Genomic DNA, 26,488 nt, shown 5'->3' with positions numbered 1-26,488 from the left:
CGACGCTCGGCGACGTTTTGATGAGCAGCGCTCTTCGGTGAGACGTGCATCGTAGGGGATGGGGTCACGAAACGCAGCCGTGTGCCCGCACGGCACGTGGCAGGTGTGGGTCCTTCTTATAGCCGTATAGAGGAACCCTGAGGCCGTAGCAAGCATCGCAGCACGGCCGTGGTGGGCGGAAAGAAACGGCTTGCGCTGTCATCGCGGTGCTGTGTGTGCTCCCGATGGCGTTGTGTAACCCTGCTCTGCTCACGTCCCGGCTAACATCTGAAGGTCAGCTGGGAATGAAACGGTGTGAGTTAAAAGCAAAAGGCTTTTTCCTAGAGTTCTCTTCTGCTGAACCGAAGGGAATTTATCTCTGCTGCTTGTGAACGCAGCAAGAATGAATAAAGGCAGGTTGGTCCTTTTACTTTCCTTAAGCAGGACGCATTTGTATGACTGACCCAGTGATCGGAAGCTGACAGGCAGCAATCATTCTCAGTAAATCGTAGGCTCACCAAAAGATTTCAGATGTGCTCCTCATTCAGTTAGGCACCACTCCCTGTTTTACTCCATTGTCCTACAAGCCATATACCCCGATTTTGCTATAGCTTTTTCAGCCATCTCTTCCCATAATAAAGGCTCCATAGTTCTATTTTATGATCGTATATTTGCATCAACTTTACATCACTATAAAGAACGTTTTTTTGTAGCACCTCTTCGCCAGATGTCGTCTGGGAGTGTTCCTGGCTCTTCTGGAGAGAACATGATTTACTATCTCATCACTGGAGTTGCTGCATTCGGTGCTTTGTTCTATGTAAGTAGGGGGACTGTCTGTGCTTTCTGAGCTGATGTGGTTCAAAGTGTGTTCAGGGTTTTAAAAACATGGTCAAAAATGAGATCTGTTAATAGAATGTGAATGTTGTGGCATGTAGTTAAATACAGTTGCATAGAAAAATCAGTTTAAGATAACTAATGAAACGATGCATATTTCTTGCTTATTTCATTGTTGTTTTGATGTGTGTGTGACTATTGACATTCTTGGTGGAAGATTTGAAGTTATGTGAAATGGATTCCTCCAAAGATGAGTAAGGCATCTGTCTCTAACACCTTGCCTCTTCTTGCCAACTGCAAACGTTAAGAGCATTGTGCAGTGGGCAGGACGGATGTGCAGGAAGCTGTTGGAAGCTGGGAGGGGAAGATTAGGAACTGGCTTAATTGGGGCACAAAAGAAGATAAGAATATTAATTACTTAAAAAAAGCACGCTTGAGCTTTGTAAGCACCAAGTGCTTCCAAGCTTTTCTAGTAGTCTTTCACCAGCCTTCCTCTAAGTTTATCAGACTGTGCTGCAGGTCCCAAAGCCTTTATTTCATAGCTCCCTTCCCTCACTGAGAATTGAGATACTAGTACATCCTCTAAAGGCGCTAGTTTCTCTCTTCCCCCAAAATAGCATGGTGAGTGGCATGTACTTGTCCAAAATACCATCACTGCTGTGTTACTGCCTGTCTGAAAGAATTATAAATCCTCTTGCTGTCAGCTTTTTGATTACCGTAGGTTTTTTTAATAAAAATAGAAACCTAAGCATAATTGCCTCATGAAATATTCTGCTCAATTCCTGAAGCACTGTTTTCTTCCTAATTCCCATACGTTTCGTTAATGTGTTAGTGGAGAAAAATGGATTTTTGGATATGTTAATATTGCTTGTAATCGTTTGATATGCCTTTTACGATGAGCAGTAGCACTTGTTTGAAGCCCTTCCCTCTTCCATTTATTTTGTTTGGTAACCTTTGTTAGCTATATATTATCTCATGTATATGTATTAGATACGTATTTAGATATGCTATTTTTCAGACCTACAAAGTAGTCGGTTCATCCCGTAGCAACTACATTGAACACATGAATGTTCTCCAGGAGAGAGGGCAGAAACACAAAGCTGACTCTTTCAAGGGTAAGTGGAGCTCTTCTCTCTTGTTCTCTGGGTACACGAGGATCCAGAGCAGATTTCAGGGTTATCTCATCAGGCCTTCACCATCCAAGTCCTTGTCTGCTTTCTGTGACTTGGAGCAAAGACTGTTCTGCTCAAATGTTGGAGATGGGCTTCATGTTTAGGCAGCAATCTTGGCCTGTGACCGAGCTGCAGTATCTTTGGATGAAAGGAATTAATGTGTGAACCACTAATTTTATCTTGGGCATTTTCATTTGATATACTGAAATCTTAATGAACTTTGATTGAATGCTGTCAAAATCAGATCTGTTCTTTTGTTTTGGGGTAGGGCTGGGAAGAGATGATAGCTCTTTCTCAGTCAACAGGTTGTTTCCAGGCCACGTGCGTCAGGAAACACCGTGGATGTGTTGAGTTAGGAACAAAAGCAACCAAATAAATAGATGAAGGTAGTAAATAGAACCCATTTCTTGTCCCATTGCTTGGATTGAATCCTTTTTATTTTAGGTCTAAATGAAAAGCAGACAGCACCTAAATGTATGGTAAATCCTTACATAGTCCTTCATGCTTAAATAATTAGACCAAGTTAGTTCAGATGCTTGTAATGGAATGTTGTCTCTGTCAACATCAATTAGTGTTACAACACAGTTAATCTGAAAGATGGAACTTGGCAAGCATGGCCTTGCTATCAAAAGCAATTATAAAATGCATGTAAAGGACCTCGCTGTGATTATTGATTTGCCACTTAAAAAAAACCAAACCTCCTAAAAACAGTAAGCACAACTTTTTAAAACATGAAGCCATAGCTCTTGAAGTTGTCACTTATTTTTTTCAGAGGCTGGCATCTGGAGAATTGATTTAATGTATTTGCATGCTCAGAAAGAATAGGTCGGAGTACGCTGAGTTGAAATTTCTTTTCCAGAATGAAAACATCCTTTAAGTTGTTCGCCTCTAAAATGATTTATTTTAAATTTCTTGAAGTTCCACAACACACTATTTATTTTATAAACTTTAGAACTAACAGATTTTTAGATTTAAAATGGCAAAGTGCTTTAATTTATTTTAAGCAGCTGGGAATGATGTGAATCTCAAACTTTTAGACAGAAGAGATGCTGGTTACAATTTTAGTGCAATTCCTTCTTGTCCCCAAAGCAAAAAATTGGGCTGGGACCAAAGTACATTTTTTTTCTCCTAGTGACCTTGCCTTCTGCTGTTCAGGGATGAAATGAGAGTTATGCCAATGCAATCAGAAGAACACAGTAGCATTAATTACACCTCCCAGGCCACACAAAATGTCAGCACATTCCCTCTCCTCTCTTAGGGTTCTGTTTGCAAGGTACTGAGTTTTAACCCTAGCTTACCAAAATGTTGTGCAGGATACCAGCAATCAGTGGTACTGGAAGCCCCCGGAAGGCTATAGCTGTGTGGCTTGAGACTGGGATAAGAGTATTCAGTGCTCTGTAACTTAACTGCCACTTTGGGCACTCTCCAGACATCCCATGATCTGCTACATTTTGTTGTTTAGTAATTTACTTAAATATAGCAATTCATGGCAGGTGATTGCTATGAATAATGAGAGGCAGTAAGAGGTCTAAAACACTACTGGGGCCATCCAGTGAAGACCTCTGACACTTGTTTTCTCTGTTAATTTGGATATTTAGACTCCTGACTAGATGCTCAAGCCTGAGTTTTTAATTGGACTCGTGACTAATTCCAATTCACAATACAAAACCACTGTTGAATCAGCTCTTTTTTCAAACCCTTCTTCGTTCCTAACTGTATCCTCCCCAAAGAGGTTTCTATTCTTACTTTTCCAATGGAATCCTCTCTGTGCCTTCTCAAAAGAATCTTCCACCCCTTTCTCCTGTGCCCTGTGTGGTCATATTTCGGTGTGTATCTTGTCATGGCGTGTTGCCCCAGTGTTGCTTTTCCCAACACTTCCACTGCAGCTTCTTTCTCCCTGTATTCCTTAGATTCACTTAAGTACTTACACTGTTTCACAGTAAGCATTGCTGGTTAAAAACTATGCTCTCAAAGTCATCCAATATTGTTTAGAATCATTTAAGTTCAAGCTTAAGTTACACTGTAAAACTGTTGGTAGCAATGTGAAATGGAGAATAGTAAAGCAGCATGCCAGTCAGCACACTGTGCCGAGTTTGCTATGTGTAATGTAGTAAAAAAAAACATTGTGCTGGAAGAACTGAGAACCAGGGTGCAGCTGATCAGAGAGAGTCTCTCCTGATCCAAATGACTTTCGTGGTTCTTCATTCTGAGGAAAGTTCTCTCCTTGTTCCCCAAGCCAAACTGTCTGTTACTGAGACTTTAAGGTAGCAAACAGTGTAAACAAAGTGAATGAAACAATCAAGGTCATTGTAGGCTTTTCAATTAGTGAGTTGAAATGTCACTTAATGGTATTTTAATTAATTATTATGTGATATAATAATAATAATAAAAAAGCAAATATTCTGCAGCTCTTTTGATCTGAAAGCTACTCTGACGTAGGGAAGGATTTTAAAATGCTTCTGGCAGAAGCTGGATATGAAGTAGCAGTAGAAAATTTGGAACGTGAACGTGATTCATGATTTGAACTGTAAAATGATGCTTGCCTTGTGGAACATTCTACTTGCTTATTTAGCAAATAGTGAGTTTTGTCTTCCATTCACATGTGTGTCCTTTAACTTACTCCATATTTCCTACTTTTTTAGCGATGATTTTTCTTTTTAACTTAATGCAAGCTGATTCAATCTGTCTAATCTCTACTCTGCTTTTACACTTTCCAGACTAAAATACAAGGGAAATCTCTTTCCAAACCTGAGGAAGTTAAACACAAAGGACAGTCCTTCACCATTGCGTACCTTGCAGCCTACCCTGGGATGACTTTATGCCTTCTATTGTAAAACTCCATCCTTGTGAGACTCTAAAAGAAATACCTCTGTTTGCAAGGCCAAACCATATTGAGCTCTTATTAATCTGCTTTGCAGAAGGCAGTGCTGAGATCGAGAAGCTGGCTGTTCTGAATGAATGCACCCTATATTTGACTGTCCAATAAATTGTACTGAATGCTGAGCTTGGCTGTTAGTCTGTTCTTTGTGTAATTGATTTAGGTTTTCTGAACTATAGCATTCTCTTAAAGGGACATGGTCAGGTTGTGCAGTACAAAGCTTTGATTTTTACCTAACAGTGAGTAGACTTGTGTTAAAACCTGAATGCAAACGGGTAAGCTTGTGTTGGCATAAGAAAATCAAGAAATAAAATTGATTTGTTCAATTTATGATCAAATACTCTTCAAATATTCAGGAAAAAAATCTGACAATGTCTCTTTAAGTCCTACCCTTTTTTTCCTCACTTAGTTCATGCTGTATTGCAAATTTTATTTCCAGTTCTGTTTTTTCACCTGGTGAATTGGGTCTGGTAGTAAAGTTGCAATGGACACTTGCTCTGTGACTTTCTTGATCTTAGTGCATACTTGCATGGTGTTTGTGTACTTGTGCTGCTTTGTGCTGTTAGTTTGTGATGATTTGTCTCAGCTGAGTTGTAAATTCACACGCTTGGGAAGAATTGGGTTTTTCACTTTTAAAGGATCTGACCCACAGCAGTAAGGCAGTTCTTTGAGACAGCTGGGACTTCATAAAATGAAAATCAGTCATAGCTGGTCATATCAATGTTGGGCACTGTCTGCTTAACATTCTCAAGTTATTTTCTTATTTATATACCTAATTTCAGTAGGAATCCCTTGTTTCTTTCTGTCCCACAAATCTTTTCCTTCTTACTTGAGTGCTATGGCTTTTGCAATCTGAAGTGTGGTCACAGCACAGTCATTGTAGCTTTAAAGGATGCAGGATGAACAGGGATAGCAGAATATCTCTGGTTGCATATATATGAGAGATGCCACAAAGCCCATCTGAAAGCTAATTTTGAGTTGGGCTCTGAACTGTTGTGGATACTGCCAGCCAAGGTTGCCTCCTTGAAAATAGCCCTCCCCAAACAGAAGCCGTGCCTTGAATTGCAGTGCTTCTATCACCTGAGCCCTACTCACAATACATTATGGAAGAACTTGTAAGTATGGTAGCAAGGGTCTTATTTGTGGTACTACTGGGTGCAAACTGGACAACCTCCCTGCAAAGTCAGAGTGCACTGTCACTGACCCTTTCAATAGAATGGGATTGGAGCAACACTTGGTATGATCTGCTTCCTATCACTTTTTAATTTTCATCCTTCCCTGCATTCCCACCTTCTGCAGTCACTTGTTTTAAGCCACACTGCCCGCTAATATACTCAAGCAGCTGTGACACTTGGTAGTTAAGAATATGGTTTCTTTATCTTGTAAACATCTTTTATGGTGTCACACTTGGGCAATAGGGGAGATTAAGTTTTGATATAATGACTTGCTCTGTAAATTCTGATCCCGAGTGTTAGTTAGCTTCCCATTTTAAAATTTGAAAGTGACGGTAAAGGCACTTGGTGAATTTGTATTGCATGCATGCACTTTACACTTTCTTTATTTGTATTAAATAAACCCTTAAAAGGTGATGAAGAGGAGACAGCTGAAGTCACTGGAGCGGACGTGGCCACAGAAGAAGCCGATGCAGCAACTGCTGCTGGACCTGCAGCACAGGAGGAGAGTTCTGGGATTACCCCAGAAATTGGAGGAGAGAGTGACTTGCCGGCTGCAGACACATCCACTGCTGTGGAGGGAGCACAGCAGGAAGCTGCTGCTAATTCAGAAGCTCCTGCAGTGCAAGGTTAATCCATGAATGCCATTTTTGCGCGTGTGTGTTCAGTTTTGAAACTCTGCTTCTTAGGACAGAATACGAAGAACAAACACCAGCATTCCTAATGGAGGTTGTCCTGTAGTGAAAACTAATTGAAGTGTTACCTTGGCATATCATGAGCATAAGGTGATCACAGCTTTCAAGAAGGTTCATTTAACCAGTGTCTCTAAAAGCCTGTGTTGATCACTAGAGTTGATCAAAAAGCTAGCTGAATGAAAAGTGTTTTTTATCACCCCATTCTGCTCCTTCAAGTCCTTATGTTAAGGGGTAAGCATGTAATACAGTTGATTAAACCATTATTCTTGTGATCAGATTCCTAAGGTTTCCTAAAGCTTTTCCTAAGATGTTCACATTAAAGAGCATAGTTCTTCTGACAGTGAATTTCAACAGAATTAGGCAATAACCCACATATTGTTATGATCTCAGTCTTCACAATGTATCAGATTAAAAGTTTCAAAATGCAAAAAACATCACATTAGAATTAAAAACAATTTAGTTGGGGACTGCGTACCTGGTACTCTTAACTCTGTTCAGAATAGTTTGATTTGCCATTCCTTTTTAACTTTAGAATAATAAAAAAGCAAACGTGTCCATAAATTGCATAAAATGCAGAATTTTAATTTAACTTGATTTTTTAATTTTGTTAAGCAATCAAACTTATTTACTGCTAACTTGTAAGTGTAGAGCAATAACTTTTCCCTCTTGATTGGTTCAGTAAAAGATGAATGGGACACATCTAAAGCAATTGGAATTATTTGATAGATAGGAAAGCAGCAAACATTGCCAGTTGGTATCCGCAGTTCTTTAAAAGCAAACAAAAAAGCAACTATTGGCAAGTCTATGGTGAAGGAGAAAAAACACTGTAATCTTTGCTTTGGAAAGGAAGACTTAATTGGGGCTGTAAGTGAGAAAACCAGTGATAATTTCCAGTTTGAAAGAACATGGAACCTTTACAGGATGTCCTTATTTGACTTCTTTTGAGAAAATAAGCATGCATCTACTTGGAAGGAAAGATTCAAAATGCAAGGCAAACTGAAGTTAAAAGGATTTCAGCTGCTAGTGCATGTGCAATATATCTTGAAAGGTATTGTCTGATTCCAGAAATGTTTTTGCCTTTTTCCTTCGTGGCTCCCTTGAGGATTCATCTTAGACGCCTCTTTAACAAACGAACTTGGGATATGGTGTAACTTTTTGAATTGTTGACTGCTATGAAAACTTTGGATATGAATTAGATTTTAATTCTTATGTGAATAGTTCCTGTGCAAGTCTTCAAAACAATCTATTAAAATCTTTTAAAAGATTTTAAAATAATGCTCGGTCCAGCCTGTAAGTATATTTACTGTGACTATTACTGTTTACATAAAATGTTTATGAGGTAGTGGTTAAATTACAGCTTAAAAAAAAAAACAATCAAGTTATTTCTATAGAAAGTATGGACAAATTAATTTAGGAAGGAAATATTCTGGTGTATGTTAAAGTTAATGAATCAAAGCTGCTGAGAGAGGTGCTATAAGATGGTCTTTGTCTGCGTTGCCCTACAGAGCAATTGCAAATTTTCACTCTTAAGGAGTGGGCATTCACTTGTACCCAGAAGTGCTGAACATTCCTTTCACAGTGCTGATCTTGGGATAGTTACTGATTGCTGGGGAAGGTGGGATTTCTGTATAGTAAATATTCCTATCATTCTCTTGAATACAAAGCAGCAAGGGCTCTAAACTCTAGCCTGAGGAACATTGTAGGTAAATTGAACGTGAGTATTTAAAGCCAGGCAGGGTAACTGTTAGTTACTATTTTTGTAAAAGCGAACCTGTGTGGTGTAACCATTACTTACTGCTGGGTCCAAGCAGACATGTTATTCAGCAATTATGATTTCCTCCGTCTATTTTCTCTGGCAACATAGTGGAAGTCCAATGCTAGAATGGTGCTTCTGTTGCAAAGGCATTTATAAGGTATTCTGAGGGCTGTGTCCTCTGTCCAATCTCACTGCAGCGATTATACTTTGCTGAGTGGTAAAGCTGGCAGAAGTGAACCTGCGGGACATAAAATTGTAGAGATTGGCGTCAAATTGTTGCTTCAGCCATTTTCCTTCCAGCTTCTAGTAGGAGCATTTCATATTAAGAAGAGCATGTCACATCTCGCAGCAGCTGTGCTTCACCTCAGTGATCACCAGCATCTGAAGCAAGGGAGTGTCTGATCCCTGTGGTGTTTCCAGGATGTTAGAACTAGGTTTGGAGAACAGGTCTGTTGTGTCACTGGTCACTAATCAAGGCTGTTGTGATTAATTGTGCCTAAGCTACGAGTGAAGGTTCATGTGAGGTTCCTCCGCTAGGACTAAGTTGAGCCGTGGCCGCTGTGTAACCTGAGTCACACTGTGGGAGGCTGCCAAGGCAGCAGTGGCCCTGTCACTGGGTCACCTTGGTGTTCCTCTGCATTCCCAGTCCAGGCCCAGCCTGCCAAGAAACCACACTTCTGATCAGTTGTTGCCTCAGGCCCCGACCTTGTGAAGGTTTTAACAAACGCTGTGGGATCTTAACGCAAAAGTTTAAACCACTATCACCAGTATCTCTTTCCTAAAAGCTAGCTCCTGTTGACATCGTATGTTAAACACAAGAAGAGAGTGTTTTGATTCAGAAGTTCTCTTCTCTGGACGTGTACCACTTTGATTAGAGTGTTTACCCAAGACTTTAAAAAGTGGTGGCTTATTTAGAAATTAAAATTACTTTGGAAATACTTTTTGGTTCTGTATTTGACCATATTGATCCTTCTCTCCATTGAGAGAAGAAGCATCTGTACTTTTACTGAAGCAGAGAAGTGTTTTCTCTCAGAACTGACAGGGAAAATGCAGGCTTACTCTGAAGAGTGCTCATTTAAATCACTTTGATTAGTTTTGTTGATAGGGTAATACTACTTCTGCAGATGAAGGTGCATTTTCATTTCCATTAAACCTCTGCTTTTTTAAATGCAATTTTTTTCCTTTAATATAAGGCTTCCTGTAGCATCTTGGGAAATGTAAGTTGTTCAACCAATGGGCAATCATCTCAGTGGTCCAGCGAGCAAGTAAAATGAATGTGTGAGCTCCTGTGGATGCTCAAAAATGATCAAAACCTTGGATGTAGGCACGCAGGGTAATTTCAGATTTAGAAATTTACATTCCATTGCTGGTATCTGGAATTTTGGGAAATACTGTTGCAAAAACAAAACAAAACAAAAAAAACCACAACCAATCAAACAACCCCAAGTATTGTGTTGTGTTACTCTCTTCCTAAGATTTTAGATTCTTCTATTTCTCTGCTTTCTTTATTACTCACTTGGCTGCTGCCTGATGTCGGTAAGTTTCATGCTGTTTTCCTTTTAATGTGCACTGTATAATGATAAGTTAAGATCAGTTATTTCTCCAATATAACAAATGCTATGAAATGCACAGATTGGCAAGATACTGTTTGGATTAGGCACCACTGTTGCATTAGTAACTGTTTTAGTTTGTTGGATTGCTGCTAAAAACTCTTTTTCAACTCAGATACAGATGTTTAAAATTTTGGCATTACCAGCTGGAATAGTGTATGGGAGCTATTGAATCATGGCCTGTACCTCTGATTGATCACCTGAGGCAAGCAATGAGTCAGCTGTGGGAGTACAGGTGAAGGCAATTCATCTGTGTGATTGTAAGGGGTGGAGCCTGGCTCCACCTCTCCCAGACCCCATTTAAGGGCTGACTGCCACTGAGGACGGATCTCTCTCTGGATATCGCTCCTCTTGGAGTCTTTTTTTGGCAAGCCCAGGACACGGGTAAGCTTTCCATTCATTTTTGATTATCCTTTTAATGTGATAATCTTTTCAGCCTAATTTCTCTGTACATTTATTGATTATATATCTGTATACTTGTTGATTATACAGATAGTAAAATCAATTAGCCTACAGCCATGATTCTTAGATACCTGGCTTCTGTATTGTAGGTCCTTATTAATTTTGTGGATATTGAAGAGTGAGGTCTCTTTTCCACTTATCATTTCAAACACTGTTCTCCTATGGCTGGATTTAGGAGTGGTGCGTAACTATGTTTGAGGAGGATTAGTGTGTGAATGTGCCAGTGTTTTCCATGCTAAGCTTTGAATGACATTATAATGCCAGTTGTCTGCAACCTAGAGAAACAAATATAGGCTGTGCTGGGCAGGAGTCACAGCTTTCTGGACAGAACTTTTGCTGACCCCATCACACAGTGATGCCAAGCAGATAAAAACACCTGACGTGGTCAGTGTACTTCTAAGTTTATAAGCTTGGTAAGCTACCAAAGTCTGAGCACATACCCAGCTGCCTTCTGATCTGTGCCATGACACCGTCATTATTTGGAAGATGGCTGAAAAGTCCTCAGAGTAGTTTGTGATTGCTCAGACTTATTTGGAGGCTTTCAAAACGGCAGTGCTATGTAGAACAAATGCATTCTTCTGGTCTTCTGTGTGACATGTAGGAAGAAGAAAAACTGCTCAACCTGCAGCTCCTGGTGACCTTAAGTGGTGGTAGAATGCGATGTGGATAGGGTTGGACAGGCCTTAACAACTGTACCACAGTTGGAGCTGTATGTTTGGAGCGTGGATGTGTGACTATGGTGCTATTCTCTCTGCAGCCCTCATCCTTGCAGCTCATCAGAGGCCTTTCATATAGGCAAGTTTATTGCCTTAAGTGGGCCTCTAGATGTAGAATGGTGTAGCAGCAGACAAACAGATTAAGGAAAAATCTTCACTTAATCTGACTAAATTTAAGCTTAATTATGAAGTATAATAAAGATTTTCTGTTTTGAGTATCCTCTTAGAATATTTTAACTTTCTATTGGTTATGGTAGATGTGGCTAAATGTATCAGGCTTTAGAAAACTGAATTATGTGAATGTGATACTATGAGGTCAGTGTTCATATTGGTGGAAATACTGTTGGCTGTTCCTGCTTCATATTTATCCATTTCTTTATCTGTCCCTTGGGCTGCCATGTTTATCTGCCATCCTTCAGACTGCCATGCATTGCCCACTGTTCTCTTATCTTCTGTTTTTCCTTCGTGTAACTGAGCTCATGGATGACTTGTTATAGCAGAAAGAACAGGAAGATCTCTGCAGTGTTGGATGAATGGGAGCAATATCATCTTGAGCAAGATCACACAGCAACTAGGGGACCAGGCCCAGCCAGCATGGGTTCATGAAAGGCAGATCCTTCTTGACTAACCGGATCTTCTTCTGTTATCAAGTGATTTGCTTGTTGGATGAAGGAGAGGCTGTTGATGTAGTCTACCTAGACTTCAGCAAAGCCTTTGACACTGTTATCCACAGTATTCTCCTGCAGAAGCTGGCAGCCTGTGGCTTGGACAGGTACACTCTGGTGAGTAAAGAACTGGCTGGATTGCCAGGCCCAGAGAGTGATGGTGAATGGAGTCACATCCAGCTGATGACTGGTCATAAGCAGTGTTCCCCAGGGGTGGATATTGGGCCCAGTCATGTTCAATATCTTTATTGATGACCCGGGTGAGGGCATTGAGAGCACCCTCAGTAAGTTTGCAGGTGACACCAAGCTGGGAGGAAGTGTTGATGTGCTTTGGGGTAGGAAGGCCCTACACCGCAATCTAGACAGGCTGGATTGCTTGGCTGAGGCCAATAGGATGAGCTTCAACAAGACCAGTGCCAAGTCCTGCCATAACTTTGGCCACAAAAACCCAGGCAATGCTACAGGCTTGGGGCTGAGTGGCTGGAAGACTGTGTGGAAGAAACGGACCTGAGGGTGTTGTTTGGCACCTGGCTGAATGTGAGCCAGCAGTGTGCCCAGGTGGCCAAGAAGGCGGATGGCAGCCTGTTTGTATCAGAGATCATGTTGCCAGCGGGGGCTGGGAGGTGACTGCACCCTTGTACTCAGCCCTGGTGCTGCCACACCTCGAGTACTGCGCTCAGGTTTGGGCCCCTCACCGCAAGAAAGACGCTGAGGCCCTGGAACGTGCCCAGAGAAGGGCAGTGAAGCTGGTGAGGGCTCTGGAGCACAAGTTTTAAAGGGAGTGGCTGAGGGAACTGGGATTGTTCAGTCAGAGAAGAGGAGGCTCGGGGGAGACCTGATAACTCCCTACAACTGCCTGAAAGGTGGTTGTGGCGAGGTGGGGGTCAGCCACTTCTCCTGTGTAAGTTGTGATAAGACCGGAGGGAATGGCCTCAAGCTGTGCCAGAGGAGATTCGGGTTGGATGTTAGGAAACTTTTTACTCTTACAGAGTGATCAAGTGCTGAACAGGCTGCCCAGGGAGGTGTTGGAGTCACTGACCCTGGAGGTGTTGAAGAAACTTTTAGATGTCGTTATGAGGGACAGGGATTAGTGGGGTTCTATTGGTGATAGGGTTAGGGTGGATTAGGTAATCTTGTAAGTCTTTTCCAAACTTAGAGATTTTGCAATTCTATGAATATTTAGAAAATAATTCTACGAAAGCTGTGAGTACGTGAAGACATCAGCTGGTAAATGCAGAGACTGTTCAGTTAAGATCACTTTTACTGAAAAGAGAATTTTACAGCATGCACTGGGGTGATATTACAGTAAAATGGAAAAATACAGCATGCAGAGGAATACTGATAGTATCCTCCTTTACAGAAAAAGCCACCAGTAATTCCTTTCTGTCCGTTTGTGGTGGCAAAGCAAACCAGTGCAGGAGTTTTCATACTAAGTTTTGGACAGTCTTTCTCGTTGTGCAGCGAGACAAGTTTTCTCCAAACCAACGAATGCTGAACTTTGGTTGCTACTTTGGAAACTTCTTAAGTGAGTAGAAGTACAGATCTAAGGGAGCCAGGCACGCCCCATCTTTTCAGTTCTGTTTTTCAACTTCTCACAAATACATTCTTGATCTATTTTAAAATGTGGCAGATTCTGACTTTAAGCAAGTTCTGCAAGTTCTACTCCACTGTAAGTTTTCCTTTAGTAGCTCTTTGAACTGTCAGCAGGAAATGTTTTGCTCTGAGTATCCCAATGTTTCAGGGACATCCCAGAGACCCACAGTAGAGATCACTGAGATTTGCACTGTATGTTGTGTAAACATAAGCATCACATTTTGGTATGAGTTGTTCTCTTATAAACAAAGCAAAGAGAAACACATAAGTCTGTCAGTAGAATATTGTTCCTGTTTTTCACCATTATTTGACTTTTTCTCCTTTGGAACAACTGTGTGTCTCTGGATATGTTACAGATAACTTGAAATCTGAAAGCCTTTTTTGGTTCTTTGATTTCAGTGCGTTCTGTGGCTCCAGGCAGATTCCATTTGTATTACGCTGGCTATCGGGTATTATTTTAGCTTTGTAAAGCTGAATTCTTCTGCAGATAACATTTGCAGAAGTAATTGAACATGACTTGCTGTGTGAAAGATAGCAGTCGTCTCATGACTGTTGGGGGGGAAAAAATAGGGCTGTGAGGTGGTTCAGAAAAGTGCATTTTTAATGTAACAAGCAAGTCAGTATAATGATACCTACTGGCTATTTTTATTGGTTATCCATAAATGGTATTTTTAACTGATAAAAATGATCAAAAGTGTTCAACAACAAAGCACTCAGAACAAGGAGAACACTCTGCAGCAGTGCTGAGTGAACTGGCCAAAGGTGGCGGAAGTTTTGCTGTGAGAGTGAAATTCTGAATTCCCAGAGTGCCCTCCACCCCCAGCTGTGTTGTTTGTTCTTTTAAACGTGGACTTTTCCCTCTTTTCATGCAGCGCTGCGAGTCGATTTTCTGTCTTTACTTAAAAGGGTGTTTTGCTTTTGCAATGTGAAACGTTTCATCTGCATGAGGAGGGAAGAAAACAGTTCTTTCCTTTTTATAATAATTTCTATACATAAATATTTCATTTGTTTCTTTTCTTAGTGATTGTTAACTAGCTGCTACTGTAGTGGAAGTTTGAAGACCTAACCCTCACATTAACGTGGTTGACAGTGCAGACATTACCCTAGATGAGTGCAAAAGGTGAAGAAGTTAACTTCTTTTTTTCCTTCTCTTTCATCTCATTGTGGCGGGTTGTCATTTTTTTTTCTCAGAAATAATGATCAATGAAACCTCACATATGAAATAAATATATATCTGACCATTTTTAGCTCAGTTTGTTAGCTTTCGTGTATGGTATGAAATAGAACTTGGAAAATCCAGCTTTATGAACACTGAACTCTAAAATCTGACAGTAGCTCCCATGTAGAAGTGCTCTCAGAAATGTTATCTTCTATAAACTTCCTATGAGAGCCAAGTTCTTAACAGATTTCACATCCTCTTCCATTAGTGTCTGCTCAAATTGCTCTTTAACTCCCTTTCACTTGCCTGCTTCAGAACTACCCTACAGCAGCATCTTGTTTTCCAGGTGGTGGGACATGGTTGCCAATGGAAGTTGGTTCAGCTTCAGAAGGGAACTGTGAGTCCCAGACAAAAGTCCAGACTGATTCCGATCTGAGAATTCCCTCGGGGAAGTTTAAAGCGTGTTTAGAAAGCTTCAAAGCTTTGGGAGAAGATGGCATGAAAGTAGTAGGATCTGAATTCTGAAAATCTATCCGTATGTTGTTGTTGTTGGCTAGAGAAGGTCTGATTTGAAATTGTTTTTTTAAATTATTATCTGGACCAAACATCAGTCAGTCATACGGGGCATACAAGTCCCTGCTTATCATGTTTATCTGTTCTGCTGGGAGAATGCTGAGCTTGCTAATATTAAGACCAGTCAATTGAAAATCATGAGAATGCAGAGACACAATGCATTTGGAATGCTTTCTGTTCTGTTGCAAATGCACAGAGAAGTCCTGCTTCCTCAATGCTGGAACTTCTTTAATTTGTAGGAGTAAAAGCTGTGTTCTTAGAGACTGTAGGAATGATAACTTAATACAAAAGGAAGATTTTCTCACTGAAATGATAGGGATACAATTCTCTTAAAATTGTACTTCTGGGTGGAACTAGATATTGGACACCATGTCAACTGGAGCTTCCTAATGCTGCTGCTTTGTTGAAAAACAAAAAGTTAATTTCCTTTTGTCTGAAAAGTCAATTTCCTTTTCCATACTTGCTCAATTCAAAACAGATGGGTTTCCAGAGCATAAATAGTTTTGCATTGTTTGATGCGTGTGTAGTGCACGGTTGGTTCTTGCCCAATCTTGTTTCTGCATGCGTAGTTTGGAAGGGCATATTTCTTCTCTAAAGAGTGATCTTGTAAAGCAAAGGAGCTGAAACCTGCTTATGAGTGCATGTAATTATCTTATGTGTAAATAGGTGGTTTTTTTGTTAGAGTTCAGTGTTAAACTGAAGCAATGGGTATTACAAAGGCGTTGAGTTATGTACTGATGGTTGTGCAGGAGTACCATGCCAGGAGCCAAAACACCCTCAGGACTTTGTACTCTGTGATTTGTAAAGCGTAACTACTTTCATCAGCTAGTGAGCAGGAAAGATTTCTCGAAGGCCTGAAGTTTGTTATCTTTTGTTACAAGGGCAAGAAGGTTAAGCTCCTAGTTGAAATCTGCAAGTGCAATATTATATGCAAATACCTAGCAAAATGAAAATAGTATCCATTGATGCTGTGACCTAGCTGTTATTCCAGAGAAAAACTTATAATTGACAAATGTCTAATGAGGAATTGTTTAAAAAATAAATCCTTTTTTTTTTTCCCCCAGAAACAAATTTTTCACACGAAGGCTGAAATTTTGCAATCAGTATAATACCTTGCATGAAACTATGATGCATATGGAGTCTGTAGGGTAATATGTCCTAATAAGAACAGAAGTAGGGAAAAAACACTGAATGAAACTGTCAAATTATGAAACCATCTAACTGCAGTGCTGTTGATAAGTGATGTTTTGTTTGTTTCTGCAGAATTAAGAAGAAAAAACATAGGAAGAAATTAAAAATTTTAAGGACGTTGCCGTTTTTAGACTTTACATTATGTGGTTCAGGATGAATCATTTGAGATATATTTGGAGTGTTCCAGTCAAATCTGTGTTTTTTTTTTTTTTAAAAGATGCTGAGGAGCTGCAGTAGTGTTGTATAGTAGCTGTGATCAAGCAGCTGGGCATTCAGTAGAACAAATGTTGCCAACAGCACTTAACTACTGTGTTCCTTTGCTGCAGAGAGGTAATGAACAATGCAGGTTATTTTCAAAGCACTTAGAGAATGTAAGAAAGCTGGTGTAAGTAGAGAAAATGGATCCCAGTCATTGCTCTGCAAATACATCAGGACTTCAGGATTTCAATCTGATCAGTTTTCAGGGAGCAACACCATCAGTTAAGATGTTACAACATCTCTAGAGCTCTATTTTGAAAAATAAAGAAGCTTAAGTTTTGTAGAATTGTAGAACTAATGAAAGTGAGAAGTGATTTCAGGAAGTTAAATCAATATACAGGGAAACAAAAAGGAGAAATTCCGAGGCTTGGTGCTTTGCGCTACTAGTTGATCAGTAGAAGAGGCAGGTATGATGATCTGTTGTTGTATTTAATGTTCTTCACAGATGTGATTCTGAAAGAGAGGGGGTGGTTTCAGATTGTTCTCAGGTAATCGTTAACCTGGATTTGCCCTGGGATCACTGGGATTCCCTAGAGCAGAGAAAAATCTGTTTAACTGGTGAGTGGAAATTAGTATTTGTTCCAAGATAGAGCCTCTTACAGAGCAAGAAATAGACTTGTTTTGGTATATCAAATTAATGTTAGAGCTTTCATGTTTAAGGACTGGTACAACACTGTGTTCATCATTATGCCATCTTTGGGAGATATGTTGGCAACGCAAATACAGGGAAAGAACACTCCACTTCTCTGCAAGCTGTTCAATATGAAACTGAACCAGAAACAACCAAAGATCCTCCCCAATCTGTATGCCCTACTGCATCTTAGACTACAAAGTACACGTGACACTATCCTGGGGAACAGAATGATAGTGTAACAGATGACCCCATTGAGTGGCTGATTGCATTTCCCACCTAAATTCTAATTGTAGCAATATGGGGAAGCTAATATCTTGCAAGTGTTAAATAGTTTTCTATATCTATACTGATATAGAATCATTTGTTTTGGAAGGGATCCTTTAATGTCATCCAGACCAATTCCCTTACAATGAATAGAGACGCCTACAGCTACACCAGGTTGCTCAGAGATCTGTCCAGCCTTACCTTGAATGTCTCCAGAAATGGGTCTTCCACCACCTCTCTGGGCAACCTGTTCCAGTGCTTTACTAAATTTTACATACTTCTATATAAAACTTTTTTTTCTTAAATGTAAGCTTTTATGAGGTTGATGTGAGGCAACTTCTAGTTGCATATATGTCAAGAAATCTGCGCTGGTAGCAACAATTACAAAATGAGCAGGACTTATTTTTGTAGTGCTTAAAACACCAAGCGATGTTTAGTAGCTAGTCATAATTGCAATAGGGCAATAGGCAGTGCTTAAATGATCTTCCTGGGCCAGCCCGAATCCTTGCTGAAGATAATGTCTGAAGCAGTGGGTAGTGACTGCAAACACATTCTGAATATGAGCTGTTTCCAGCCTTTTCCTCTTGAGAAGAGCATTTGTGATATGGCATCAGAAAGGTCGCTCCAACAGAATTCTGTCCACGTGCAGTCAAAGGATAAGTGCGAGTGCCACTCTACTTTCTAAAGAATCAAAGCACAAGGTAGAGTGTTCTGAAGTGACCAGGGACAATTACTCATATGTACAGACAAACGTTTTAAAAAAAATGCAGTGCCTAGGTTAGAACGCTATGATGGGAGATATTTTATTGGAGTAAAATTTGGAATGTAAATAATGGATGATATGTTTGATCTCCCTGCAGAGTGTAGACATGCATAGATGCACTAATGAATAGACATAACGTGGACTTTACTACACAAACATGTTGCCTTATCCTTAAGGAGAACTGAAAAATGGCTAGTTGGCAATCATGCTAGCTGGAATCTCAGCCTGCAGTTAGGACACGTTTACATTAAGGCTACTAACAGCATCTTTGCAAGGATGCATGGAGTACATGTGTTACGTCTGATGCTGCTGATCAAATGAGGATTACTTGTATGGAATCTTAGCCATCAGTATCTTGTGTATCACTAACAGTTTGGGAGAAAGCAGAAAAAAATCTGTAACTGAAAGAGAATACGCAGCTTAGAACCTTTTTTCTAAATATGTGAAAATAGCTCATGTTTATATCTTTCTGCCTCAGGGCTAGGAAGAGTCAGATACCTGTTGTAACATTTTGTGGAGTTCCACTTGCAAAAATGTATTTGCTTAGCAAAACTTAATCATCTTATAGACCCTGTTGCCTTCAATTGCTTCCAACACACCTGGTAGGAGGGCACTTTGCTCTTTGTGAGCCTTGACTGCTTTCCCTCTCTTGTGTCGGTGAATGGAGGGGGAAGACGAGACAATTATCTGTCTAATTTGATTCATAGAAACTGTGAGTGAAGTGTTGGATGTTGCAGCTTCTTCTGCCCATGAGGAAAACTTAGACAGTGCCGAGGAAGGAGTAGCCTCAGCAGCTCAAGAGATGTCTGACACAGCCATGAGGAACCAGGACGCTGATGCTGAGGAGTCGGGGAGAGCTTCAGAAGGTGAAGGAGTGCAGCTGGGTCTGCAACCTTTTCTTTTTAAAATCACTAATGGCTGTTTGCTCTGAGCTAGCTGAAGTGACGCCTTGTGTTGTTAGTGGAGACTTAGTGGGAGCAGAAAACGTTGTTTTGAAAAACTGTTTGCTGTGCATTAGAAATAGATACAAGTTGGGTGCTGGTGGCATTTGAGCTCAGTGCCTGGCTGAGTGGCTGGAAGTAAAGTTCCCTCTTGCTACATGTGATGCAATATGCTTTTTTATAAAGCGTCTGACTTAATTTGAAAGATAGCATCTTCTTAAATTACAGTACTGTAAAGAAAAACATAGAATGCACTATGTGTAAACCTTACAATGTTTTGGTGCAGCTACTAAGGATTGCTCTTCAGTTTGAATGATAGAATAGCATGCAAAGAAAAACGTGTGTTAAGATCATCACAGCAGAGATTTTCAAAGCAGTTTTGAGGTTTGGCCCCTAAACTCTATTATGGCTAGATATATTACATTTAAAGGAGAAATGTCTGCATGCCTAGTATGACTTAGGAAATCACATCCCCTTAGTCCAAAGGATCCTTATTGTTCCTAGCTGAGTATGTCATTTCCTTTGCTTCTGCATGTATACTATTCAGTGTTTCTCATTGGTGTTTTGTGTCCACTTTCAGTTTCTGAGGAGGAGAAGGCACCTGAAGAAGTTGCTAAGGAACCCTAAAGGTACACAGCACAATTGCAGCAGGTGGTTTCCTGCAATCCCCCTTGATACCTTTCCCTGGTAGTGGCAATTGCAGCACGTGGAAAGTCTGCATGTGCACTCTAGTGGATTTGTATTTCCACACACAACAATGGCCCAGAAAAAAAGAAAAGAAGAGAAAAAAGTAGTATTTTTTATTATTTAAGAATCACTGCTAGCATCTTCTAGATGCCTAGGGCGCAAAACTTTCTCAATTCTCAATCTGGGTATTTGTTTACGGCTTTATCTTCCATGCAGACTGGATTGAGACATGAGTCACTTTTTTTTTCCTAGGCAAAAATTGTTCTTTGAATGCTGATTTAAATTATAGAGATGTTAGACTTCTGGAGTATTGCCTCATACAGATGAACTCCTCTCTTGCTATCTTCAGTATAAATATGGTGTTGTTACCTCCTAGCCTATTTTTGTTTTTTTAAAAGCACTTCTCAAGCTCTCTGTACTTTTAGTTTGTGCTAGGGGAAAAATACTGAGCACAGTATCGTTGCTGGGTCTGATCTGTGCCTCCTGAAGCATGGGACTGATTACTTTTAAATAAATTGGTAAATTGTAATAATTTGGTGTTAAGGACCAAAGTTTATTACTTCACAGAGAAAAAGTATTTTGTCTGTATTTTCTTATTCCATGTGACTCTTCTTTCCAAACTATACGGTAAGATGCTGATAGAACCCCAAGGGGAAAGGAAAGCTTGGCTAGAATATGAATGGGAAGCTTGGTAGAAAATATGTTAGTAGAAGCAAAAGAAAGCTAAGCAAATAAAGCTCCCAGGTCAGGAACTCTGCAAATGATTTTTATTCTGAGTTAGCAATTAAAACATTAGTTATCGGAGCACCAGTACAAGAGGAGAAGGAAACAGAGCAAAGAAGGTGTTACTTTTCATTGTATCCTCAAAAAGCTCGATGTCTACAAACCCTGAGGACACACACATGATGCAGTAGAGAGGAAGTAATAGTGTTAGGAAGTGTTTATTTTTTTCCTTTTCCTTTTTTTTTTTTCTCTCCACTCATCAACATCTTGCTGCCCTAAAAATTGCAGCACTGTTATACTACTTGACATTAAAAAAAAAATACTACATATTCAGTGAAGGGGTAGTAATAGTAGTAATGGAGGAAATTATCAGATGTAGCCCAGAATTGATTCTGAGAGTTTGTCTGAGTATTGAATACGCTGTTGTTGCCCTTTATTTTGAGAGTATGGAGCAGTTCTGTGTGTGGGTCTCGGCCCCAGGCTGGCACTGCCATGAAATTACTTACATTGGTGATCTCAGCAAACATGTTTGCTTTACTTTAAGTATAAAGTTAAGCAAATAACTATTTGTATGTGTAAGGAGTAGCAAATGTGCCCAACGTGCAGGGAAATAACTTACACCTGAGTAGCAAGGCTGAAGTCAAGGGATTCATTGAATCATGCTTTGGTGGGGGTAGCTGAGCAAGTTTTTACAAGCCATCGGATGAGGAGGATTTACACAGCAGTAGTGTTTCTGTGCTGTAATTCATGTAACCTGCAGTCAAAAATAGTGTACTGTGTATGTTTGTAAAGAAATAGTCTTGAACGAAGTCTGTTGCTAAACATCCATCTAAAATGTGTTGTTTTTTTTTCTTTTTCCCAGTGAGCAGCACTGACGCCTTTGAAAAGTTTACCAGAGAAGTCTGTGGCAATCAACCAGCTGATTCCTGTGAGAAACCTCAGACTCTTCCTTGGAGACATAAAACAAGCTGTGCAGTTTGTCACACCACACGTTACATGTTAGGACCAGTGTTCGTTGCTGCAACAGACAACCTAATACAACTTAAGTTAGACAGACGCTGCTGTCATTAACAACTCTGCTTTAGAAAGTAGCACCCAGCACCAAGTGCCAGAGCACCACCCAGCATGCAACAGATAGATGTGCTAAGAGAAGCAGTAGGCTTCGCTGTATCCCTGCCAGGTGAGCTTGTTCTAGTTCCTGGTTGTCCAGGTGTCTACTTCCATTTCTTTTGGTCCAAACTGCGGTGCTTAATTATGCCGCTGTCACATTCCACACCAAAATGGAAGTTAAAAGTTCTAAGGAAGTTAAAACCTTATGCGGATTACCTGTTTGCAATTGTAACCGTAGGACATCAGGCTGTACAAAACATCTGGTTTTTCTCCTGTGTAAGCATTTTAGATGCTACGCTTCTTTGCACAATAGAAGCCCAGAGTAAACATTTTTAAAGCTTCTGCTCTGAGAACAAGAACTGTGTGCATGTAGTAGCAATAAGTACTGTATTGCAACTTGACAGAAACAATGAGCATCAAAAGAACGCTGGTTGAGGTTGTTTTTATTGCTCAGAGTGGTGGCTCATACTTGGGGTTGCCGAGCCCCATTCCTACCAAACTTCGTTCTGTTTGTTATAATCTTTGTGGTGTTCTGCCTTAGCAGTAAGTGGCATTAAAAAAAAAAAAGGGTTGAGAGAAGATTCTTGTACAAATGAGGAGAAATTTAGGCTGTTGTGAAGCTCCTCTGAGAGCTGGCATGTGGCCTGCAAAATCCCCATAGCTGGCTGTGGCACAGGTATTCAAATGGACAAGGATCTTTAGGGTCTAATGAGGAACAGAATGGCTATGGAAATCAGAACAAGCAGTTTGTGTCAAAATATTTTCCATCTGAGAGGGGCATGTTGCAAGTGGGAAATGTGCAAATGTGAAAAAGAGCAGGGAAAACTATCTGCAAGACCCTTTACAAGCCAATAGCCTTTTTTCCCCTTGTTTCTTGGCTTGTCATTGTTGTCTTAATAATGAAAATATCTATAATTATCAATTTGCATGCCGGCGTTGTCCTAACCCTGTTCAGTTATTTGCAGGCACACAATTGTGTATCTACTAAAAAGTATTTATGGAGATCCTCATCAACTAGAAAGTGTTACAGCCATCACACCATAACAATAATTCTAAATGAAGCCTAAATAAGGTCTAGTGTACGCAGTTTTTATAGAAACTCTGAACCAAAAGGTCTGTCTGACTGCTTTCTCTGCAAGCAGATATTTGAAAAGATGCTGAAAGGGTAATTACAGTGTTAGAGCATTCCTACCCATTGTGTAAAGAAAGTCATGCTCCTTCTTTATGATATAGTAAATATTAAGTGTCCCAATGAAATATGGCCTAATGCTCCTGCACTTGTTTGTAAATATACCTGGAATAATGCTAAAGCAAAATCAGGCTTCTGAGCACCACAAAGCTCTTCTACTTAAAGGGGAAAGCCTTTGTGATTAAATGGTTTTTATAGGCAGAGCTACTGGAATAAAAGTCTGAGGTTGATATTTGTTGGTTGTCAGTCTGTAGTAGTTATCTGGTAGATTAAACATTCTATGATAGATAGATGTGTGCTCTTAATCATATCATTCCAAATCTAGCTATTTTCACTAATTCCCAGAGGAAAAAAGCTCTCATTTCTACACCTGGCCGTAGGGTTTCTGACACTGTAGGACTTGCTGACTGCCTCCTAACCTCTGGAATTATTCTGTTATATGGCAAACAGACCACAAGGGGTATGTATTAGCCCACGCTAACTGATGCATGAAGAACAGAAGCTCAACATGGGGTGCATCTCAAAGCCTATCATCTCCCAGTTTCCAAAAAAATGTAGTAATTTCAGGCTAAGCCATATATATGCTTTGTGTCAGGGATCCTCTACACACTGTTTTTGAAAGAAACTAGAAATGCATCATCAACTTCAGCTGTGATGACAGTGCAATGTGGTTTGCTTCAAAACTCATTTATCCTGCATTAACAGCAGATGTAATGTCCTGTAGTAGGAAGATGGCAGGACTAAATGAGATGGGGAGAAAGGCTGTGCATGACAATATTCTTGAAATCCCAGAGTAAAACTTGAGAGTCTTGTCTTTGTCTAAACTGCCAAACGCTTCTCTGTGCTCAGCAAGTGTCTGCAAAAGCAGGCAGTGAAGCGTTTACCTCCCTCTAGTGCTGGTTCATGGAAGGGTGGCCACCTGCTGCTGCTAGCAATAATTTGCTTAGCTGATGTACTGGACACAGGTGCAGTCCATCCAAGTCTCGGTTGTACCCTTTCCCATGCTCGTATGAATACATAAGAAATTTATTTAAATACACACCTGAAACTGCAGGTTGGTACTCAAAAGTTGGAAGATCTGACAGTGGAAATGCCTGAACTAGGATTTCTTGTCCCTGAGCACCAAGCTTTGATGATATGATAAAATACTATTTTTACTTGGTTGTCTGGTAAACAAACAAAGAAACCCAAAACACTGAACCAAGCTCTGAGGCTGTGCTTCTTTTCTATCTTTCTCTCCAGTTTTGTACCAACCAACCCCCCCCCCCAGCTCCTGTTTTAGCACAGAAGGGGAAGTACACAAAGCTCCTCCCAGCTGAGTGACAGCCTAGGAGCTCAGTGGTATGTTTTGCTGCATTTGCTTGCAGATGGTACCACCTTGGAGGTGCAGCTACTGCAGGCACTGTTTCCTGTTTGCTGATGATAGGAGATAAGGCAGTGTCACTTACAGAGCACTGGCACACATGGGTTGAGGGGACACATGTAAAGGCAGAAGGTATTCTGTGCCAAGGGATGTAGGAGCAAATATTGCTTGGTCTGCTGCCTGTGGATTAACTAGCTTATTTCTAGAGTGCTGCCCCTATTGTCACATGGATAGTTCTACTCTTTGGAATGTTTTTTTTTTCTTGGTTCCATGCTGCTGTTGCTCTGCTTACTGCTGCAGCAAATAGAAGGTGTGCAGAATGAGAGAAGTTTAAACTTTGTTCTACAGCTGTGATCACTGAATGGTGTGGTAGGTAACAGGATTTTCCTACGTTCTGCTCTTTACTCCTCCTGCAGGAGATGTTGGCTCCTCCAGCTTTACTGGGATAGGAAGAAGGGCTTCTGATATGTACTGGCTTCGTGTACAGATTCAGTGTCATTTAGTTATCTAGAATCTTGCTTATTCAGTGATAGTTATTCTTATTTTAAACCTTTTTACCTAATAAAGTCTCAAAAGATGCAGGCGAGCTCTGACTGTGCCCCAGCAGAAGTGTCGTACAGGAAGCTCTGCCATCTGTACTGCATCTCCCCTGTTTGATATTGATTTCAGCGTGCAAACCAATTGAATTAAGGGGGAAAATATGAAGAAGTGGAAGAAAAGAGAGAATAATGCATGTCCAGATGGTAATTTCTGTGTTTCTTTCCCTCTCTCTAGTTAACATACAGAGGTCTGCAGAGACTTCGTAGATCACCTTCTTGTAAACTGATTTTCTCCCACCTTCCTTCTTCTTCAGGCTACTTTGGTTCTTCAGTAGTGACTGGGAACTGCTGTTCTCCATTGAGGGCTACGTGTGAATAATTAACCATTGGTTAACATGCACTCACGTAATCAAACAGAAGAGGGCACTCAATCAAAGGCAGTAGGGATACTAAAAGGCAGAGCAGAGAGCATTCCCCAAAAGCTGAACAGGAGGAAATAAATAATGTATGATTTTGCTCACTGGATTGTTTTTAATAAGCTTAACCGTACAGCTCCTTTTCATTCTGCTTGTTGCAGTGAGCAACTTAGTTCTAGGGCAAACTGTGGTGCTGAGGCTGTTATGGTAAGATGGAAGCCTAACTTGGAGTTCAAGGCTTGACAGTTCTTGCCAACAGATAAACAATCTGGCATTCTTTGCGGACGTAATCTTTATTAATCTGGTATTTATGCTTGAGAATACAAACGTGACTTACGGTCATAGAATCATAGAATGGCCTGGGCTGAAAAGGACCACGACGATCGTCTGGTTTCAACCCCCCTGCTATGTGCAGGGTAAAATTAGGTCCTCGAATGAGGTCCCACATCCCTGCTAAAATAACGTGACTCTTGTACAAAAGTACAGGGCTGGAGGAAACATTTGTTGCTTTGTGTTGTACAGCGATACTAAGTGGCTTTTGCTGGGCTCACCGCGTCCAGTATTGCTAGCGGCGTTTGCCAGGGGTTGGTATAGAGATCTACTACTGCTGAAAAGTGGGTGATGGGAGGTAACAGGAGATCCAGCAACCAAACAGCATCCAAGTGTGTGCTTTGGTGAATGTTCGGCAGGCTCAGCGTGTGGAAAGACTTCAGTTTCGCTGCGGCACACGCAGTGTTACAAGGAGGGCACGGAGCTGGGTGGCTGGGCAATGCCGGGCTCCTCGGCCGTGAGCTGTGGCTTCTGTGAAGCTTTTGTTTTTGTGTCCAGAAGGGTACTTGTAGCCGGTAAAGCCCCGTGTCTGTCGCTCTGTTCCGAACCTCCCAAACCAAGGGAGGGAGGCGGTTGGCCGTAACGCTCCTTTGTGAGCGGGCTGACAGCGGTCCGTCCGTACCGACGGGACCCCGACAAACGCTGCGCTGTGGAGTTGGCCGATTTCGTGCAGCGTGTGCTCCAACGCTGACAACCGCGATCGGTGGATTGCCTCACGAAAGGCACAAAACCTTTAAAGCCGACTGACACGGCTGGGACTGAAACCGGACAAGCTCCCGCATAGCCCGGCTGAGCGCCGGCGCCGCGAGGCGCTGC

At 40.8% G+C, this 26,488-nt stretch overlaps 1 protein-coding gene across 1 annotated transcript; it reads left to right on the top strand.

Moving 5' to 3' along the window:
• Nucleotides 1–209: 209 nt before the first annotated feature.
• Nucleotides 210–23,310, top strand: MGARP (mitochondria localized glutamic acid rich protein). Its single transcript, XM_010709502.2, has 7 exons — nucleotides 210–273; nucleotides 693–796; nucleotides 1,832–1,928; nucleotides 6,449–6,664; nucleotides 19,082–19,240; nucleotides 19,896–19,944; nucleotides 21,588–23,310. The coding sequence occupies exons 1-6, from the start codon at nucleotides 225–227 to the stop codon at nucleotides 19,940–19,942; spliced, it is 672 nt and encodes a 223-aa protein (XP_010707804.1). The 5' UTR covers nucleotides 210–224; the 3' UTR covers nucleotides 19,943–19,944; nucleotides 21,588–23,310.
• Nucleotides 23,311–26,488: the final 3,178 nt, after the last annotated feature.

This window comes from Meleagris gallopavo, chromosome 4 (genome assembly GCF_000146605.3).
Source record: "Meleagris gallopavo isolate NT-WF06-2002-E0010 breed Aviagen turkey brand Nicholas breeding stock chromosome 4, Turkey_5.1, whole genome shotgun sequence".
In the NCBI taxonomy this organism is placed as follows: domain Eukaryota; kingdom Metazoa; phylum Chordata; class Aves; order Galliformes; family Phasianidae; genus Meleagris; species Meleagris gallopavo.
The sequence above is the reverse complement of the archived record's forward strand: the minus strand, read 5'-3'. Positions and strand labels throughout refer to the sequence as shown.

What these genes read in the sequence shown, in the direction of transcription:
- MGARP (XM_010709502.2), top strand. Translation starts at nt 225, where the DNA reads ATGGCGTTGTGTAACCCTGCTCTGCTCACGTCCCGGCTAACATCTGAA. An exon ending in AGAAGCTCCTGCAGTGCAAG is followed by an intron (nt 6,665 to 19,081) that starts GTTAATCCATGA and finishes TTTGATTCATAG; the next exon opens with AAACTGTGAGTGAAGTGTTG. An exon ending in GTCGGGGAGAGCTTCAGAAG is followed by an intron (nt 19,241 to 19,895) that starts GTGAAGGAGTGC and finishes GTCCACTTTCAG; the next exon opens with TTTCTGAGGAGGAGAAGGCA.